Source organism: Cinclus cinclus, chromosome 15 (assembly GCF_963662255.1).
Source record: "Cinclus cinclus chromosome 15, bCinCin1.1, whole genome shotgun sequence".
Taxonomy (NCBI): Eukaryota; Metazoa; Chordata; class Aves; order Passeriformes; family Cinclidae; genus Cinclus; species Cinclus cinclus.
This window is the reverse complement of record NC_085060.1, coordinates 11446453-11468353: the sequence shown is the minus strand read 5'-3', so window position 1 is coordinate 11468353 and position 21901 is coordinate 11446453. Positions and strand designations below refer to the sequence as shown.

General features: G+C 40.9%; 1 protein-coding gene across 2 annotated transcripts in view; it reads left to right on the top strand.

The window, feature by feature from the left end:
• TENM1 (teneurin transmembrane protein 1) overlaps nucleotides 1-21901 on the top strand; it is a 237586-nt gene that overhangs the window by 199199 nt on the left and 16486 nt on the right. For both annotated transcript variants that reach the window (XM_062503122.1, XM_062503121.1), the window contains 3 exons: nucleotides 12598-12964; nucleotides 14711-15221; nucleotides 20259-20431. In XM_062503122.1, the coding sequence (XP_062359106.1) occupies nucleotides 12598-12964; nucleotides 14711-15221; nucleotides 20259-20431 (1051 nt within the window). The remainder of the gene's footprint in view (nucleotides 1-12597; nucleotides 12965-14710; nucleotides 15222-20258; nucleotides 20432-21901) is intronic.

The following is a 21901-nucleotide window of genomic DNA, read 5'->3' as shown; positions in this document are numbered from 1 at the left end:
TGCAAACACTGACATTGCTCCTGAACTCACAAGTGCTGCAGGCACTCCCCAGCAGCATCTGCACAGGCACAATATGCTTCAGTGGTATTGTGGAAGCCTTTTGAGCGGAACAAAAAGCTCCCAGGACATGGTGACCTCACTTGAAAGCAGCAATGAGGGTCTGCTCATCAGAGCAAGCACAGCCTGAACAGAACTTTCACTGGGTACATTTGGAGAAAGGAAAGAAAAATGTGAAAGACAAAAATTTGATCTGATGACTGGGTGAGAAGAAGTGTAGGGAGATGCCACTACAAAACCAAATTGATTCTAGGCTGAGATATTTCTAAGCCAGGTTGAGAGTAGAATATTGCAGAGCAGCTGCATGGGGCTGATTGATTAATTAGTATTGTAGGTCAGAACACACACTGTTGCTTTAGGTGTTTCTAATGTACAAACCTGACATTATAAACTGCATTCTTGTAAAAGCAGAAAGAAGAAAAGGCATCTTTTAACACTAGATGCACAATATTCTAATTGGGCCATCAGAAAGGGACAACTTTATTTTCACTGTAGCAAAGCATTGAAGAACTACTCCTTCTCTTCCTTTATTTTTAGTCCTCTACCTGTGTCTTTTGATACATTGTTCTAGCTGTAAGCAATTAATGCAGGATAAATATTCCAAATTGCTGAACAAAAGCACACAAAGCAGAAATAGCATTTTAAAGGCCCTTTTATTTTATTTGTGGTCTTCCCTTACAGGAGACTTTCAGAGCATTTTTCTTTTTAGAAAATAACGTTATTTTTTTTCTGGGTTTTGCTGGATGAAGGAGCCCACAAAAGCTGCTATTTTTTTTCCAGAATAAAGTCATCTTGTTCGCTGCTTCCTTTTACTCTACTGCTTAATTTAATGTTCTTTCTTCTCTGGCTTTGCTGGAGTACCAGAAAAGATAACTAGAGTGGAAGTCGTGGCCCCAGCAAAGTCAGCAACTGTTTTGTCACTGACTTCAGTGGAACCCAGGACTTCGCCAAGCTTAATTGAAAGGGTAGTGAGAGGTGAGTGTGTAGCAAGGAGCAACTGTATCTCACAAGAAAGTATGTGCCTCTAAGAAATTGTCCAGAGCAGGTCTTCACTGAGGTGTTTTCAAACCTTTTCTAAAATGAGGCATCCCTCCAATTATTTAAGTGTTACTCTTTGGAGACCTAAGTTTATACAAAATCGTTCCAGCCATAATAGCATATGCAGGAACAAGCAGTCACTAGCATCCATACTTTGAAGGAAAACCAATCTGAAAGTCTTTTCAAAAAAGGATCTTCAGGTATAAGGGCAAATAATCTTTTCCCAGGGGTATGGGATCAGCTAAGTAGCCTCTCTTCAACAGGAGCTGAGAGAAAAGAGGCCCATAGGATTAGGACCTCAGGTGAAAAAAATGTCTGAGAGCTCATAAATCAAACTTGTATGTGTATAATGTGATTTTTTTGAATATCAAACAGAAAGCAGGATAGTTTCATCAGAACTAATTTATATTCCAATCAAATTATTCTATCACTGAATTTGAAATACTAGTCATAGATGCAAGATATCATCCAATGAAGTCACACTGCAATTTCTCCCTTAAAGCCCAAACATTCTGTTTGTATTGGACACCTGCAAAGCAGCAATTTATTTCAGTTATCTGACATAAATAATCCCTTACAACTGAGTAAAAGACTGTGTACATTTTAATCAACTCATCCAGCAATTGCAGCCTTTCCTTTGATTGTTAAGCCAGTGTTAGACACTTGATAGGGAAGTGAAGGAGACCTCTGCTCATGGCTTCCTTCTTGCTTGCTGCTGCACAGAGACAGGTTTTTAATTCTTTTTTCAAAAATTTGTTTCTAATAAACAACTACAAGAAGGAAAAATCTTCTGTAAGAATTGGATGGCTGGTGAGATGGGAGCAGCTCAGTCCTGAGTCCAGGTGCTCTCAGATCCATTCCTCCAACTGGAAGAAACCTCCATACTCACCAAATGCTGCCTGCACATGCACAAAGCCCTTGCACATAACCACCCACCAATTCCAGCTCATCCAAGCTGCCTTGCCACCCCCAGACTTTCTGCAGCTCACCCACCACTCGTGGCACACTGCCCAGCTCTGCAAACTCCTGACCCTCTTTTAGCCATCTGGGGAATGTATTCCCAGATGAGAAGCCTGTCTTATTTTGGGCTCTCCTTTCAGTCTTTCATGTGCAACCAACTTCTCTCAATGCTCCACCTTTTATTCCATGTGTGCAAGTAGCCTTTGATTATGTCTCTTATCTAAATATGGTTTCAGTGTGATGGAGTCAAGTGGATCAGTTATTTTTGGCAGAGGCGATCTCTATGTGCTGAATTGTGCTGTGGAAAATGTTCCGTACAGCTTTGCCAGATTGGTGGGAGTCTACAGTGTTGAGATATATTGGTTGCTACTTCTGTCTTTTCTCATCTGTTGCAGAGGCATAATGGACAAAACATAAGCATGAAGGAGATATCGATACCTATTCTATTATCTGTATGTGCATATATGACTGTATCTGTATGCATACAGGTTTATGTGGTTTCTCCATAAACTGCTGAGCTACCATGAGTAATCAGACAGTGAAAGCTGCTCCCTGCCATCCTGGGCTCCAAGCCCCAAGTCAGTCTGCTGAGAAGAGAATGTGGGTGTTGAAGAGAACATGCAGAGCCAAGCCAAGCAGGCCATGTCCCTCCTTTTGTTTTAATCCAGTGGTTCATCCACGTCCACTAGCAAAGCTTGCCTGTGATTTAAGAAACAGCTATTTTGATGGAGGCAATTACTACTTTAGCCATGTTTTTCAAGATTATCAGGACGGGAACTGTGTGCATGTTGCTTTCCTCCTCTCACCAAGCAACCCTTGACATATTTATGGGCTGAAGGACCTCCCACAGATGTAATAGGTTTTTTGTATTATGAAGAGAATAACAATAATAACTAAGCTCTGTGTGGAGCTGTCTTTACTGCCTCTGTTCCAAACCTTTCAGATTTCACATTGTATTCTGGTTTGGCCATTTGGAAATGTTGCACAGCCGATTTTATAGGGAGGGCCCAGGGATGTAACAACCAAATGGGTTGTGACAGGTCTGGAGTTGGAGTACAGGGCAGGTTTGAGGGCAGCAGGCACCAGAGGTGGTCTGTCCTACAGAGGTGTTACACCCTGCAGGGATAGAAATTCTTGCATTGGCTTGGTCAAAGTAAGTAATGTGGTAGGAGCTGCAGCCTGGGCAGTGACAGCTGAGAATGCCTGATTTTGCCTCTCCATGATACCATGTTTGCTGCAGCATCTTTCCTACCACTGGCTGTGCCAAGGGAAAAAAATAATGAAAAGACACCATGTCAGGGGAGGAAAAAAAATTGCAAACATCAAGGCAAAAATGGATTTTACCCATTTTAGTGTGCCACACAGAGGGCTTAAAGCTGTGCATTATGGGTTCAGGTCACAGAAAACAAAATCACAGAGAGCACTGTTTTATACGGTATGTTACTCTGACAGTAACACATTTACAAAACAAATAAGTTAAAAATGTCTGAAGGACATTCAGCTTTTACAAACTGGGCCTCATCTCCTGCTGATAGCTTCCTTTGGGATGAGTATGGCATGTAAAATGATACACTGCCTTGGAGAATAAATTTACGAAGTTTAGCAATGTAGGTCACATTGCAGGAAATCATAAATGTCTGAACATCACTCAATAGCCATTCAATCAACTGCTCAAAGCAAAATGGGAAACTGAACAGCATGTAGTTGTCTCTGGTGAGAACCATGGAAAGTCATGATATGATGTGAAATCCTTTAGGTCCTTCATCTGCACGTATTTTTCTAATTCCTTTTTTCTTCCACTTCAGAATTAAAATTCTTTGTCCATATCAACAGTGGCAATAAAACCAATGTGATTTTTGCTATTGCTACCAAGAGCTGTAAGTCTGTTGGGTGGCTCATGAAAGGTGTGCCAAAAATTTAGGGAATCAGAAGAGTTCAAATGGTTGAAAATTGTGTAAGTATTCTAGTCCTAAGGAACTAGTTTAATTTTGAAAATTTTTTTGTATGCTTTCAGCCAGCCAGAAGGATTTATGGTATTTGCTTTTTTTTCTTTTCTTTTAATTCGTTTGAAGGAATAAGGAAGAGATTTTACGAGGACATTTCTAGACCTAGTACTTGATAGGGATTCCTTTACCTTTCTGTGTCTAGAAGCTGCTAGAAGACTGAGATGCAGATATTTAGGACCTCGCTAGAGATGTCGAGGGTCTTTCTGAAAGCATCTAGGACTTTTTGAGGTATGGGACCTTTCTAGATCTACAGCTTAAGGAGCGGGGGAATCCATGGCTTCTGGAGCATGGCTAGAGAGACACTGGATCGATCTCCTGGGATAGTTTGGAAGCCTTTTAGAGCTTTTTCTTAGAGCCTGACTGGCACTTCTGTGGAGTCCTTTGAGCCTTTTTAGGCCTGAAGCCGTTCTGTGCCTTTCTAGATCCAGAACTCAGCTCTGAAAATCGAAAACTATTTATTGATCTGACTAGGAACCTGTTGGGAAACTAATTCAGGTGCGCTTTGAAAATCTCTTTTCTAGAGCCTTTTTGGAAGGCAGGAAAAGAGAATGCCTCTCCTTCTGCATCCAAGTTAATCCATCTCAGGTTTGAGATATGTTATTGAGTCAAGTGGTAGTTACTGAATTTTGCTTAAAAAAGCCTTAGTCCTCAGTGTTATCCTTGTAAGCTGTTCTGGCACAGTCTGACAATGCATATCCAAATATGCATCACAGCAGTTAACCAAAGCCCTGAACTGACAGAAATTTAAAGCAGAGTGCCTGCTTACAGTCTCAGACTAGAATCAAACATTCTGCAGTGCATTTTCTTGTATTTAATCAGCATAAATGCTCACACAGAAGGGTTGCTGCACATAATGCTATTGTCTTGTTTGTTCTTCAAGATGCAAGGTGCCTAATTTTTTTCTGTTAGCTGTTTGACGTCTTACAGCAGTATGTGTTTGCTTTCCATTCAGCACCACAGCTAGTTTGTTTGCATTCATTTACTTCAGTTGAAAGACCTATTGTGTAGATACTTTTGAAAGATTAGTTGCAGAAAATCAACTTGTGATAATAATTGATCTTGGTGCTAATTTATGTAAAAGTAAGAATTCAAACTACTTCTTTTGCTTATTCTGCCCACCATTTTTATAACTATGAGGGGAAAATATATAATTTAAAGATAATCATAAAACTTTTCTGTAGCTGTTTTGTTTTTACTCTCTGCTATAATTTAGTAAAGAATTAGTTCACTCTTACAATGGAATTTTAAAAGCTGTTACTACTGAATTGTGTAATATTGTAGGAATTTGCCACAGAAGATACCCTATCATAAGCATGAGTTGCAGGACAGCTATTTTTTTTTCATCCTATTTTCTTTCCCTTGCAGAAGTTGTATTTGTGAGTTTAACTCTTAAGGGACAGCTTAAACCACAGAAGTGAATTTGTATTTTCTTGTGAAAGCTGTGGAGTTGGCATTTGTTCTGATCCTTGTGGGAATGTGTTTCACAGCCCTGATTTGTCTGAGGAGCAGTGTTGGCTCTCACATCTCAGCTGGAAGCCTCCTGGCAGCAGCTCCTCGTCCTTCACTTCCCCCAGTCCTGCTTTCTGTCCACCCCTGGAGTTAAAGGAGCTCTGCCCTGGGGAGCAGAGCTGTTGTCAGAGGTCAAGATCCTGCAGAGGCAGGCAATTTCCTGGGCACAAATCTGCAGGAAGTTTTAATTTCAATAATTTAATTTAAATTTTCGTTTTGAGTTTGACTCAGAATTCGGGGAAGAGTCTAAGTATTTGGGTGATATATTCATGGTAGCTGGTGTTGCTGAAAGGCATGGAATTTGCCTTTTTCAGTTTTGGAAATTTCATTTTATGTATCCTTTCATCCTCTCAGTTTTCAGGCCAGATGCTTTTATGAACCTCAGCAGTTATTGGAAAGAAAAGACACAATAATGTACTAGCTCCAGCCCCTCACTGTTCTCAAACAGCTCTTAATTACTGTCTCAATTAAAGCTTTTCCAGATACTCCTTTCACCTTATCTGCCCTGGCAGCACCCTGGCTTCCTGTATCCAGAATTGTGGAGCCCAAAACAGAGAGATGAAGCCAAAACTCAAGATTGATGCAACCCCACTTTTGTACCATCTTGTCTGACAAGCCCCAGGACCTGGAACTGCGAGTTACAAAGTGAGGCAGAATGGAGCCAGTCCTGTTATTAGCTAGATTTCCACCTGGTACCATTCCCTCCTTTTGGCTGTGAAAATTACCTGCAGCAGCCTGTTTGGAGGACATCTGCTCCCACTCCAGCACTGGAGACATGTTTGGGTTTGATTCAAATTCATAGTCTATTTTGAGATATTTCAATTGAAGAGTCTAAGATTCCTCCTCTCAGAGGTACCAGTCTGTTCTAAATACTTTATTCCTTCTGGGCATTTAACAAAGTGTTTCTTTCATAGCCTGTGTAAACCATGGGTACCATGTTTAAACAGACTTAAATGGCTTAGCAATCTAAGTCCCATTGATTTTCGTAGTCATCCTGCTTATGTGACACTGGATAACATTCCCTCTGTTGTTAAATAAAGGCGATTTGAAAACCGTCCCCATAGAAATCAACTTTTCCTATCAATTTACTAGACCCCAGTTACGGTCTTTGAAGTTGTGAAGCAGTACAAAATAACAAAAAAATTTGAAACAAGAAGAGAGCTGGGAAATGAGAGCACAGCAAGTCTTGTTGCGAGTAAAGCAAAGACAGGCAATGAAACTGTTGAAGTGGTGCCTTTCCTTCATACTCATGCGGCAGGTCTCTCATCAGCTGGAAATAATTGACAGCAAAAGCAGGTTGGTAGGGAAACTCTCTGAGCCAAGATCCTGGAGAACTGGTGGCCTCAGACCTCTGAGCTGCATCTGTAAATGTGCCACAACTGCTTATCCAGCCCAGGGTATAAAAGAGCAGCCATTAGGCTCTAAAACTCATTTATTTGTGTTTTTCACTGGGGACCAGTGAGTGCAGAGAGCAATATTTGTGAAGTCTAGTGCAGAGCTGCTACAGCTGAACTGTAAAATTCTGGATTTTATACTATGATGCATCACAAGCAGGAGACACAAAGGGTCCTCCAGCCTGGGATGAGGGTGTAATCCCACTGTAGGGAAGGGCTCCCTAATGTCAAACCACAGGACCCAAATTGTGTCACTGTGTGCCACTAAGAAAGGAGAAAAGCTGATGAGGGGAGCTGGCAGTGTCAGTGTCAACAAAAGGAAGAGCCCAGAGTGAGAGCAAACTACAGAAAATGATGAAACAATATCCATGATTGTCAACACAAAAAAAATAGAGAAAAATATATGTAGTGAGACATCCTGTGAAGAGTTCAGGGAAGCAGAACCAGTCTCCTTCAGCCTTGTAAACTACCAGCTCACTCCTAATAGCCTGCCTGTGTGAGCCCTTCCTTGGAGTCACTTCTTTCCCAGGAGGAAGGAGAAAGAAAGGTTTAGGCAGGAAGAGAGAAAAATGCTATTTAGAAGGACTTTGTGGTGAGTAAAAGGGTTTGGCCTGGAAACAGCATCTGAAGTGAGTATAAAGAGCACCCATGGGAATGGCATGAAGCTGTGTCAGTGGACACGTAGGTTGGATATTAGGAAAAGGTTCTTCACCCAGAGGGTGGTTGGCACTAGAACAGGGAAGTGTTCATCACACCAAGCCTGACAGAGTTCAAGGAGCTTTTGGATAATGTCCTCAGGCACATGGTGTGATTTTTGGGGCTGTGCTCTGCTAGGTCAGGAGTTGAACTCGATACATGCGGGTCCTTTTCTGTCAGGATATTCTATGATTCTTAAGATAAATAAAAGGAGATTAAAAAAAAGGAAGTTAGCAGCGAAAGAGAAATACAGAAGAGGTCATGAGCAGATGTTCAAGTGCATATCGTAGAGCTGAAGAAAGGCAGAGGTATTATAAACAGAATTGCTTGAAGAAAACAGCACAGATAGGAAGTAATTCATCATTCAGGACTATCAGAAAAATTTTGGCATGAATTTCATCCTACTACAAGAAATTGAATCAAAATAAACAAGCAATGCATGGCAACAAATCAAAGTAATAGTGAAGCCTTTCTAGGGATTTATGCAGCTTCTTTTAATCCATGATAAATAAAACTTATCCCAGTGAATTTTACCCCCACAACCAAACAGTTAAGCTCTTGAAACTGGCATTTGCAGACAGGGATAAATTTTTCACTTTTCAGTTGTCTTACTTTTATATGAACGGTATCAATTGTTTGATGTGACTTGTTTAAAACAGTACCAAAAATGGCTTGACCATCAAATATCATGCAAAATGTGCAGACGGCTTTTTCCATATGTTCAAAACCAAAAGTGAAGCAGTGTTCTTCACAAACTAACCCATGGATGTGTGTACATCTTCAGGCACATATGGTTAAGTATATGTGTAGACACTCCTAGCAGTGCCATTGGGAAAAAAACTCAGGCTATTAATTTAGTTGTCAAGCTTTGCTGTGGGAAAATGGAGTGGGTTTGTGTGGCAAGGTTTACATTAGCAGTGGGGCTGCAGGGATGGCTTCTGTGAGAAGCCCCCATGTCCAGTGGATCCAAGGCCAGCTGGCACCAAGATGGACCCAGTGCTGGCTGAGGCACTGACAGCAGTGGTGGCACCTCTGGGATAATGCTTCTAAGAAGGAGAAAAAAGCCTCCTCAAGAGGGAGGAGTGAGAATATGTGAGAGGAACAGCTCTGCAGAGACCCAGGTCAATGAAGAAGGAGGAGGAGATGCTCTAGGTGCTGGAGCAGAGTTTCTTTTGCAGCCTGTGTTGCAACCCATGGTGAGATATCCTGGTGAAAATTCATTTAAACTAAAGTCACCTTAGTGCACTTTGTGTTTTCCAGAATATTTGACATGAAAAAATGTATTAGAAAGCCAGACTGGTGGGTGTTAATTTTGCACTTCTCAAATCAGAGATGGATTATTAGATATAGCTGGAGTCTTTATGTGGACAGTTAAATGCTGACTTTCCAGAAAAGCTGGCATTTTAATACTTACATGCAAAAAATCTCATTGCTCAAGGGCTCACTTGTTTTGTCAGTGATTTCTATAGCATATACTCAGTTTCCTGTGAACCAAACCAGAATTCTCACCTGAAAATTTCAGTCTGTGAAGAATAAACAAACCCTGGCTAGTTGTTTATAATAGGATAATCAGCAATGCCATTTCTGGTCACTGCTCCAAAATATTAAAAAAAAAAAAAAAGCTTGGAATTGGCCCAATTTTGAGCTACAAAAATCATATACATATATGGAAAAGGACTTTTTTACACGGACTTGTGAAGTACTGCTTCAAATTTAAAGGTATTTTAACTGATTTCATATTCTAACTCTAACTGAGGTTTTGTCTGGAAAAACTTTGTAGTAGGCACAGTGGTATCAGATAAAAATCGAGGTGCTTCTCTGTAATATGTTTATTGCCTTTGAATGAAGCACAACTGATGGTTTAGTCACAGAAGCTGCCAGAGGGCAGCTTGCTTTAACGAGAAGTAAACAACCAGTGACTTTTCAAGGTAAGAGTGAACCTGAGGGTGCAGTTACACTTCAGCTTAAGCTGATTTAGGTGATTCGTTTTTTGCCAGCAAACTGTCCTGAACCTGCTTTCTGTTGGAGCACATAAACTGGCCTTGCTGCTGGGGACTGCACTGGGAGAAGGGATGGAGACAGCAGCAGTCCCATCTCGTATCAGTTTAAGATGTCATGAAGGCTAATCCTGACAAGAACAGTGCAGATTTTTTCTAAACTGTGGATTCCTGTTCAGATTAGGAATGATCAGTGATTTGTGTTACTATGTATGTTTGATTTTAATTGGGCTATTTCACCTCTTTTCCCCCTCCAATTTCACCAGCATAAGCTTGCAGTATTCAGCAGCTGGTTTCTATGCTGCAATCTCCAGACAGGCGTATGCTACCTTTAATATTAATTTCAGATGAAATTTAATCACAGATACATCCATGACGGGTTTAAACCACAGAAGGGAAGCTGTAGGAATAACCTTCAGTTAGCTTTGCAGAATTGAGAGCTGGGCAGCAGTTCTGGTGTAGTAACAAAAATTGTCTGGGTATTTCCAAATAAAATTTTGTTCATTTTTACCTCACTGCAGCTAGTTTTACAGATGTGAGCAATATGAAAGCAAATATGCTTGCAGTTAACAGCTGTTAAGCTTTAGGCACATTGCTTCAAGTGAAATGTGCAGCTGCTTAAGAGTTTCTTCTATCTCAGTAAACCAAATCAGCCTCAAATAAACCAGAGAAAAAGTTGTTCAGGCCCAAACCACTTCCTGTTTATCTGCAGGACACCAGACATACCTTCACAGTGGGAAGAATTCACATTATTTGCTGGGCAAAGGCAATGTAGCTGGTCCAGAAAAGAAAACCAGCTATCAAAACATGGCAGGTGCTAGGCAAGGTTATTGTGGCAAAATAGATGGTTTTGTCCCAGATTTTTAATTGTGAATAATCTAGTTACAGTTGATCAAATATTATTTTTACAACAATGCCATATGTGGAGGCCCTTAAAGTTGAAGGTGTCTATTTGCCACTAAAACTAGTCCATCTACTTTGGTAGAAAGCAATTATTCTGCATTAAAAGGTGCATTGCAAATACATTTTTTTTTTCCAAGCTTCCTTGAGAAAGCCATGTAAAGATTTTTCTGTTAAGGGACGAGTTTTATTTAGTGTCCCAGTGAACTCTCAGCTGAAACAAGAGCTAACAGTGGTGTGCAGACCAGCCTCAGAGCAGTGGGTAGAACCCAGGCAGTCACACATGCACAGAAATTAGCACTGTTATGGGAGGAATCTGTTTCCAACTGCTTCACCACATTTAGCATCATTTGGAAGGACTCGACCACCTGGTTCAGAAGAAATCTTGAGCCCAACAGCATTAGTCTTAATGCCAGTAATGATGCTGTCTGGTCAAAAGGACTGGGCACAAGGAGGAATTGGATTGCTCTGTGAACCTTCGTAATTGTGTGGTAACCACACAGGATGAGACACGGCAGCCACAGTGCCCTCACATTACCAAAACATCAGTTACCAAACCAGCAATGCACTTTTGGAAATAAGATTATTCAGGAAATACTGCTGCTTGAGAGTAGGAGAGATTTGGCATCGAGCCTGGTTGCCAAGCTGACCCCAGGCAAGCAGGTGGCTGGTGATGGCCACACACTCCACCATATGGTATTCCTCAGTGCTGAGCATTGTGTTAGCATCAGCAGTCTCTGCATTCGTAGTGCTTTTAATTAGCACAGTGGAAAAATGAGCAAAACCAGCATCAAAATCAGTAAGTGAAATAGGAAGAGCTTTTGTGACATATAAAGCATATAAAATAGTTACATTGTAGGCTGGTAATTATTGTCTTCTGATGATTGAAATATTTAGACCAGAAAATTTGCACTCAGATAAAAGCAGCCATCTTTTCATGAAGGGTTACAAGTAAAGTATCATGAGACAGACAGAAATATGATCTCTTGCAGTCTCAGGGGCTCAGTTGTTTTCTGACCTTTCCAGAGACAACCTGGAACAAATCCTCTGCTGGCCGTGAGCTGGGGAGAGGGACAAGCCTGCTCTGTTGTTGTTCCACAGTTCTGCAATCCTGCACTGCCTTTCTCAGCAGAAGTAGTTTGAAGTTCAGGCCAGCACATGCTGTAATCAGCAGCCTGTGCACTGGTTGCCTTTCAGGTTGACAGACAGCCCCACTTTTAATTTGAAGCATGTTTAATTTCTCCAGATCACAGTGCAAAAGGTATCAGATGAGCGATGTCATTCTTCAGCTGTTTTCTCCAGCTTGGTTTGAAACTTCCTTTGGTTGGCACTCTCACCTGCACAGAGAAAGGCAAAAAGCTACCCTTAAGTATGACAAATTTACTTAATCCATGACAGAAATAATGAGTTCACAAAGCAAAATCATTATAAATAATTAGGCTTGGCTACATTATCATGCAAAGTAAGATATATTGATATATTATTTTGTTACAAAGTATTAAGCTTACATTTCTTGTGGCATGTAAGTCTTATTAACATTTCTTGCTTAGTAAATAAATAGTGGAAATGTGCCCTACTCTTCTGGTATGTCATTTTCCTTTTGTGCTAACAGGCAATTAAAGTGTTGCAACATTGACAACCTCTCACTGTTTTCTACTCTGCCAACATTGACTACAACCTTGAAACAATAACATTCAGACCTAGAAAATTTTCTGGCTGATGTTGCATGACATGAAGTGTGCTTTTATTTGCATGACTGCATAGGTATAATAAAGTTCCCACTTTAATGGACTTGTGCAAATACCTCTCAGAGGGTGCTAAATTACTTTTCAAATCAAATTTTGTTCCACACTGGAGTGGGACCTCAGAAAAGAGTACGCTTGTTGAAATTTGTTCCAAACCTGATTAAAGGTACTAGACAAGCAGTGCTGAGAGAATCTGCCAAGTGTCTTGATGATATGATCAGAGATGGTTGAATAAAACTGCCATAATCACTCTTTTTCCTTTTTTTTCCCTGCCTTCCCCTTAATATTTTTCCAGGTGAGGTTAGAGTGGCCAACAGACCTCACAGTGAACCCTCTGGACAATTCACTGTATGTCCTGGACAACAACATTGTCCTGCAGATCTCTGAGAACAGGCGCGTGCGGATCATTGCGGGGCGCCCCATTCACTGCCAGGTGCCCGGCATCGACCACTTTCTGGTGAGCAAGGTGGCCATCCATTCCACCCTGGAGTCAGCCCGGGCCATCGCCGTGTCCCACAGTGGAATCCTCTACATCGCAGAGACAGATGAAAGGAAAATCAACCGCATCCAGCAGGTCACAACCAATGGTGAAATATCTATCATTGCTGGAGCCCCTTCAGATTGTGACTGCAAGATTGATCCTAATTGTGATTGCTTTTCAGGTGAGGAAATGCTTGTTATTTCTTATCTGTTATCTGTTGAGATTCTCTGATAAAGCTGCAGATCAGCAGAGTTACAAGGGGAAGGAGAGATAAGCAGTGATTCAGTTTCCTTGGAAAGCCCAAAACAGATCTTTGTGAATTTAATCCATTGAATTCTGAAATGTGAGTCTTCTTTGCCACTGGAGGAACTTCAGGATGGTCCTAGCTTTTTCTCTTTTGATACAGTGATTATACACTGTTGAGAATTAGTTCCAAGTCTGTCTTGCTCTGGTAGCTGCATTTGCCCTGTTGAAGATGGTACCAAGTTCTACCTAAATACTGCTGGAACAGGCAGCCCTGCTCAGCAAGAAGAGTATCAAGGGTTTTCATATCAAGTGCAAAACATGTCACGCTGCACTACCAGCAAAATGGTGCAAGCATAAGCTGTGCAGAATTTCTTTTTCTTTATGTGTTTTAAACTGGAACAGCCAGTGCCAGGCCTGCAATGCACTGCAGGACATTCTCAGCAGCACAGCCACTCTCCCCAGCATGCACCAAAACAAAGTGTGGCTCTTTTATTTCATGAAAACATAATGGGACAAAGGGCAGCATTCCCATACAGAGGAGTGCAATATGTTGCCATCTTGACATCTCTAAGAACCGCCATGTTCAGGTCCATAATAATGTCATCATAATTCTTAAACCTCTCATTTCAAGTAAAAGGTTAATTACTGACAAGAAAACATTAAGTACGTCCAGAACAGAGAGGAAAAAATGCAAATAGTCTTCCAAAGAATGTGGATTTCTGACTGAGCATTGTTATGAGGATCAGAGCTTCCTGTGCATTGCCAAGTGCTACCAGCTCTAGTGGTGGCTGCAGGAAACCAGTGAGGAACACAATCCAGGACAGGATTCCTATTGAGGAAAACTACTCTCAGTGCTGAGAGAAAAATGAAAAAAAAAAAACTGTGGCAAATCTAATGATTATGTCAGCCTGGTTTGGTGAAAGGCAGGGTCAGCTTGGCAGAAAGATCCACTGGTTTTTCCATTTCCAAGGAAGCATAGGGTATGCTCAAACACTCCAGCAATTTCATGTCTCAGTCAGGAGAAGGAGAGCAATACACACAGTAATGTGGTTATCCTTAAGAGTGAGGTATAATGTGCTTTCTTGCTAGTTACAGAAAATCCTGCTCATGTAAGGTCATTTTGATAGACACATACAGCCCATGATAACACAAAAATCGTTTTGAAATCTTAAATGACACAAACCAAGTAAACTGTCAGATATTGAAAGGGATTGTTTCTCAAGGCACTTTTTGGCTACTGTTCTGATTTTGTTTTCTTGCAGTGTTGAGTTTTTAGTAAGTATAAACTAATCTTTCTTTCAGTGTCATTTTAGCTGAATTACTGGATTTATTTTCTTTTTGTTTATGACTCAATTCTACTTTAACAACATGCAAACATACAGTAAGTAGGGAATTAAACTTCAGGTCTTTTCTTTCACAATTCTGCGTTAAAGCTTTCCTGAACAGCAGGGTTTGGGACTCAGCAAAAATGCTGTGAATTAGATAATTTATATTCCTGTTTGTCTTCACTGAGACTAATTTAGAATCACACCAACCTTAGATAATAGGGATTTAATTAGTTGGAAGAGGATATTGTTTTATTGACCTGTAAATGATACTGAGGAGAAGCAGTGTGTCAGGCTTAGGGGATCAGCTTAAACAAGGACATTAGAGATTGCTAAAATTACCATTTCTCCTCCAGGTGATGGTGGATATGCCAAAGATGCAAAGCTGAAAGCACCTTCTTCCCTAGCAGTGTCTCCCAATGAGACACTGTACGTAGCAGACCTGGGCAACGTGCGCATCCGCGCCGTGAGCCAGAACAAGGCTCACCTCAGCGACACCAACCTGTATGAGATCGCCTCGCCCGCCGACCAGGAGCTCTACCAGTTCACCATCAATGGCACCCACCTGCACACACTCAACCTCATCACCAGGGACTACATCTACAACTTCTCCTACAGCGGGGAGGGGGATGTTGGCACCATCACCAGCAGCAACGGGAACTCGGTTCACATCCGCAGGGACACGAGCGGGCTGCCCCTGTGGGTCGTGGTGCCAGGGGGCCAGGTCTACTGGCTCACCATAAGCAGCAATGGGGTTCTGAAAAGGGTGTACGCCCAAGGCTACAACCTGGCCCTGATGACATATCCTGGAAACACAGGGCTTTTAGCAACCAAGAGTGATGAAAATGGATGGACAACTGTGTATGAGTAAGTCCATGACATTAAATGCCTTGTGCAATGAACCCTATTTTAAATGAGCACTGAAACTTTTTTAGACAGCTCCAGTCATTTTAAAAGACACCCTGCTATACTAACACTGTGTGAGACAGGAGAAGCAGTGCTGTTGCACAAGCTTTTAAAATGAAGCACTGCTGCTTCTTAGGTGCCTAAACCTGTCACATGTAAAAGCTCTGTGCACAGTGCCTGTTAAGTACAGCAAAAATTGCCTGAAATTACACTTCATTTGCACTTTCTTGTTGTGAATCTGTTTCTCTAAAGGAAAATATGAGGTCTTTTTTTGTAACTTAAGTGGTACAGGCAACTTATTATACTAATAGGAATTTGCAAAATTCCTGAGGAGGGCAAAAAGAGGAAAATTAGCATACTCATCATACTCATCAGAGAAGGGAGTGCTGCAAAGGAAATTGAGAATCTCAGTGGAAGGAATATTCAAAGACAAGACTGGGCTTGTCTCTATCAGCAGGGGAAGAAGATATAATAGCAAAAGGATCTGGAATAGAAAAATTCTGTAAATAAGGAGAGTAGGAAAGGCTTCATAAACAAAACCATTGACAGAATTTCTAAACATTGAGACAAGACAGTTAGAGATGGAGTCAGAAGATCCCAGTCTGGTCCCAGAGAAAGAACAACCCAAGAGAAAGTTCATTTTTGATTTATAAAGTGGCGTGTTGTGTCAGGATTTTTCTTTATTTGTAATTGATTGTCAAAATCCCTGTTTGAGGATGCAACAAGTGCTGGATGGAAATCATGTTCCTAGTTCAGAGTACTTAAGGAGGATAATAGTACCTGTTTTCTGTGGAGCATAGGAATGCATGGTCAAAAAATAAAATGGAAACCATCCAAATGGTGAGATTGTAACAAAAAGCACATTGTTAAAAAGTGAGTTACTGCCTGAGTCACCTGGAGAGGTAGTTGAGTCCCTGTCATTACAGGTTTTTAGAATTTTAATTTCTTCAAATTAAATGAGGATAAAAGCAGAGATAATGCTGCCCAGTATGTGGGGATTTTTATTCAACAGGATCGTTCTTCATCCTGTTCTCTATTATTCTGCCAAAGACTAAATTAATAGAGTGGGCATAAGTATAATCCATTAGAGAGGGCCTTATTAACAATACATGGGAAAACAAAAGTATACAGGATCTTCCTGGTTTGGTTATCATTATCAAACATCCATTGATGGAGATTTAAACTCTCTTGCAACAGCACAAAGCTCACTGTTACCCTGGTGCTATTCAAACACTGGTCAGAGTCACCATTTATAAACAGAACTGACTGTAAATGTATGTATACTTCTTTTTTAATAATTTCAGTGCTGAGAATTAGCCATTTATATCCCCACTTGATGATGGTGTCAGTCCAGGCCACGGGCCAATGACACTTTCAAAGACCCTTTACAGTAGCTCCAGGTCATGTCTATTAAAATGCTGAACAGCAGGCCTTGTAGCAGGGCCTTGATTGTTAGAGCATGGAAGAGGAGATTATTTTTAGTCATGTGCCTTTCTGTCCTGACATTCTTACTCTGTCCCACTGACATTGAGCATAAACCATTTCACACAACAATTGCTTGTTCTCTTTTCAAAGTACAGCTCAAGTGTTGAAAGATCTTTTAAGGGGCTTTACCTGTTTGCAAGTGCCTCCCACGGTATGTGGTATAGATGAAGAAGTACCTGTGCCTTGGGAGGATTTATATTATGTATATGATTAACACAAAGAAATTTTGCTAAATTAAACAATTTTACATACTTCCCAAGCTTCATCTACAGGCTGGGTAACATTGTCTTCACCAATGCTTCAAGTTGTCCAAGCTTTGCATGACCACACAGTCCTGCCAGCCTACATCAGTCAGGGAAAATTAACAGAATTACAACTTCAGCATTACAAAAACAGCAACGAAATTAAATAATGTCAGTTAAAGAAAATCATGTCATTATTATTTATGTTCAACCCAGTATCTTAAGTAATTTTCATAATTCATTACAAATTCCTCAATGGCTGAAACACAGAATGTCACCTGATCTGCTCCAGTCAGAGGGGCAGTGGGTTCTAATCACCTCTCTGCTGAATAGTTGTGCTTTCAGGAGATGCTGCTCACCTGCTGCCATGAATAGGTCCATGGGCTGTGATGGCCTTCATTATCTTTTACCCAGATCCTGTTTTCCAGGGAGGTCACATTCTGTACTGACAGCCAATTTCAGTTTGAAAATTAGAATTTTTTGAAGGGTTTACTTATATATGTGGATTGCTTGTGAGCACTATGAAAATGTAGCATGGGAACTAAGAGCAGCTTTCAAATTGCTTGAAATTATCTTCTCTGCTTAAGATAGATTTGCATTCACATCCAAAAGTTCAACCCATGGCACTGTCAAGCTGAAATAGGGAAGAGTTTGTTTAACAACACATATCACACCATACTTGGGAATATGAGCAAAGATAATGACCTGTTCAGAACATCTACCTGTATGTCAGATTCACTTGCAGAGGGAAATTATTAAGAGGTAGAAAACCACCTACAAAAGTACTTGTCATCCATCTGCTCTAATCTGATGGAATTGAAGTGCTGAAAGAGCTCTTGCATACAATTATAGCTAATGTACAATTTTAAGTCATCTAGATTTCTTTTAATACTGTGTCATTAAAGCAGTAAAAGGGGAGGGGAAGCACTGGGCCTCTATTAAGTCAAGGACAAGAAAACACCTGCAAGAAACAACTCTCTGAAAAAATTAATTAGACCGCTTCCCCTTTGAAATTATGTAACTCTTAACTGTGCTACACATAGAAATGCAAATGGATTGTGAAGCAATATCCCCATGTGTGCTTTTCAAATACTGGTGAGCACTTCCTCATGTTAGTACTGAAATCAGTGCAATTATTTGCATGATTAAATGGTCACTGACATGATTAACAGTGGCATAACTGAGCCCCAAATTAACATTTAGAAATATGTCATGATTCCACCCCTATTAGTATGGGTAGGACATTGCAGGAGCTGAGTCCCAGTGTGGTGCTATTCATCATGTGGGAAGTGACAGAACTTGTCCTCAGAGGGCTGACTTTCTTGGAGTAATCTGGAAGGGAAAAAAACCCTTTAGATGATCATGCTGTGGAATCAATACTGAGACACTTTTCTGCATGTTCTCCTTGAGGTCAGTGGGACCATCTACACGAGTGAGAGGCCTCTGGCGTGTGCTCGGGTCTCATTACAAGTCAGCACCTACCTGGCCAGCCAGCCAGGAACAGTTTATCCCATTTTCAGCTAGACAGGGAGTTTTGTACCTCAGCAGCAGCACTATCGGCAGCAAAACTGTGAACTCCTTAGTGAAGATGGATCCTGTGTCTTGAGCACAAGTGCATTCCAATAAACCAGCTGTATTTGCACCTTAAAAGTGCAGTTTTGGGGGATTTTCTGTGGTACAGTAGCAAATCCAAATAACCTACCAAGCTGTTGTACCTGTTTGATCAAGCAGTAAATGAAATACAACTGCCTGATGTTCATGGAGTTTTCTAATGATGAAAAGTAGGGGTCTGAGTCAATTTTAATCGCTGCCTGTGACACCCAGTCAACTTGCTCAGAACCAGCATAAGGGGAGAATGTAAATAAGCCACACAATATATGTAAAGGCAATGAGAGGTGCAAAGGAGAGAGATTATTTTGAATTTAACGTTTGATTAATTTTAACTTATTTGTCAAAAAAACAAGATGGTCAGTAGTTCATCCTCTAGTGTTTAATTGGAAAAGAGCAGCTGCTCGATTTTTATTTCTATGTATTGGAGGGAAGACAAAAAACCCCATTTGTTTTTTACTCCAGTACTTCTTCTGTCTGACTAATTAGGAGCGAACAAAGATCCTAAAGAAATTATGCCAATACCTGAAAGGGAAGGACAAAGCCAGATCATCTCCTGATGTAAATTGGAAAAGCTTCATTGGTGACAGTGCAGTTCTGCCGGCTGATATACCAGTTTGGTCTGTGAAAGGAGACAGCTAATAAGACATAAAAACTTAATTGTGCTTTCATACCTGCAAAATAAGTTTCTGTTTTATGAGCATGAGTTGGTTTTGCTCATGCAAATACGCTGCAATGTCAGTGAGTTGTCTTAGGTGAATAAAAACATGCCAGCATCAATAAGATTCTTAAGATGTGAGGCATTATTGTGAAACAATATCAAGCACCAAGCAATGCTCTGTTCTGGTTTCCATGTGAACCATCAGAAAAAAGAAATATATTGGTAGAACTGAAAAGACCCGTTAGAAACACTGCTCCAGAGCTCTGGAATTAATTATCGACTTTTCGGTAACATGGCCCGATTCACAATCAAGTACCTTGAGCTACAAGGATTTCTTTAGCACTGATAAAGTCTAGGTGAACTGCAATGTGGTACTCTAGATTCTAGGTGAGAAGTTCCTGCTGGTTTAAGTAGACCCATGGGAAACGAAGCACAAGAGTAAAACCCATGTAAGCAACTTATTTCTTGCAGATTTCAGTCTAATTTTTTCACTGGTGTTACACTTCAGGTCCCCTTTTTTATATTCACCACTCATATTATTTGCTTCACACGTCTGTGACAAAAGGCAGCTTTTAAGTGTCGCAGAAGGTAAGAACTGGTTTGGTGTAATCTTACGGGTATGAAAATGCCGTTTTAGGGGTGAGTTGGATGCCTGACTACCGAGTGACCTCCAGTGGCCTTGTTCCTGCATCGCAGCCCACTGGGGGAACCCCAACAGCCGTGAGCAGCGCGGAAACCTCTGGCAGAGGCTGAGTGATGTAGGTGGCATCTCACAGTATTCCCAGTTGTATTTGATCCAGCACCACCGAAAAAGACTCCAAGCAGGAATTCAGGCTAGGTGCTGAATGCATTTTGAGTGACTAAATGGACCAGTTCTTACCTTTTTACTTACTGCACAGTGTTGACAGTGCTTCCTGCTTTATTCACTATTTTTTCTGCTTTTAGGAGTATGCGCATGACAGTAGTGGTGTATTTTCACGGCTCTTTGACATCATTTTGCAGGTATGACTCTGATGGCCACCTGACTAATGCAACCTTCCCGACAGGGGAGGTCAGCAGCTTCCACAGCGATGTTGAAAAACTGACACAAGTGGAACTTGATACTTCAAACAGGGAGAATGTGATCACAGCCACAAACTTCTCAGCTACCTCTACAATATATACTTTAAAACAAGGTAATGGAAGTATTTCTGTTATTTCTTCCCTAATCACTGTGTTTTGAACACTAGACATTACTGCATTCTTAACTGTCAGCCAAGGAAGAAGATGTTGGAATTTGGTCATTTGTTTCTTCCTTGCTTCAGCACAAACAGCTACAGTTCTCCTGGGCTACCAGTTAGAAACAATCCACAAATGAATTTTTCTCCTAGAAGAATCCCATGAATAAAATCTAATTACTGAAATCTCTGATGTCTCTAGGCTTTACATGCTACTTTCTGCTTCAGTATCTGGAGGACTTAGACTAACCTGTAATACACTGAATTTTGTTATTCTAAGAAATACTTTGCAGAAGAATGACAGGTTCCACTGGCATTTTAGCACTGAAATGCCTTGTTTAGCAGAATACTGTGTATTCTTTCTGGTAGTTCTGTGGCCTGGTGGCACCACTTGTAGGAAGGGGGAGAATAAAAAAGAAAGCTTGCTGCCTAATGGAAGTGCCCCATTGTCCTCCTCCAGATTTTGCAGATTTATCACCAGAGTTTTGGGTTTACACAGTTTAATTGATCTGGGGTCTTTTGTCCTGGTTGGGTTTTTTTGTTGTCAATGGATTGCTCAGGCTTTGAGAGAGCAGGTGCTGGGAAATAGCTCTCTGATGTCTTTCTAGGTCTGCTATAGAAAAGCTTTGTAACTGAGCACATCACAGGACTTTTCTTTCTCTCAAGTTTTGATCTGTAAGAAAAAACTAGGAAGAACTCATCTCACAAGATACCTCTCATTCCTCTTCACTTTATATGGTAGAGACAGCACTGCCATAAATTCTATTTCTATTCCATTTCTATAAATAGAAATATTTATATTGTTTTGTCATTGTTAGGCTTTGTCCAAGTCACTCTATCTGCTATCTGCATCATCTGCTGCCTGATCTGTCTGTCCTTAAATCTGAAACTCTTCAAAGTTGGTAAATTATCAAAGTCTGCCTCAGCAAAGTGCTTGGAACACAACAGGCAGTGCCAGAAATTAACAGCTCTAGTTATTGTTGTATGTGTCATATAAGTTCATATCATTTTCAAGTTTACTTATCTTGAGAAACTAGCACAAAGCACCCTGTGAACAGCCTTCACCCTGTGAAGGTGTGGGATCCTTCCGTCCAATTATCTTTACTTTCTGGCATACCTTACTATTTTCCTTGTATTCACATCTCAAGAACTGGACCAGCTACTTCCATGTGGACTAGCTTTAAAAAAAGGGTGCTTTGGATACTCCCTAGCTGGAGTGAGTTCAGTCTCACTGTAAGAATAAGACTTTTGTTTTGTATGTTAGCACTAAACTCATGTTGGAGTTCACCTTGACAGCTGAGCTGCAGGAACCTCCATATCCCAGCCCGAGCAGTGCCAGATAATGCCTGCAGAGGAGGAATTGTACTGCCCAGGCAAGGGAGAGGAGTTCCAGCTTCATATACTCTCAGTGGAGACCTGCTCTGGACC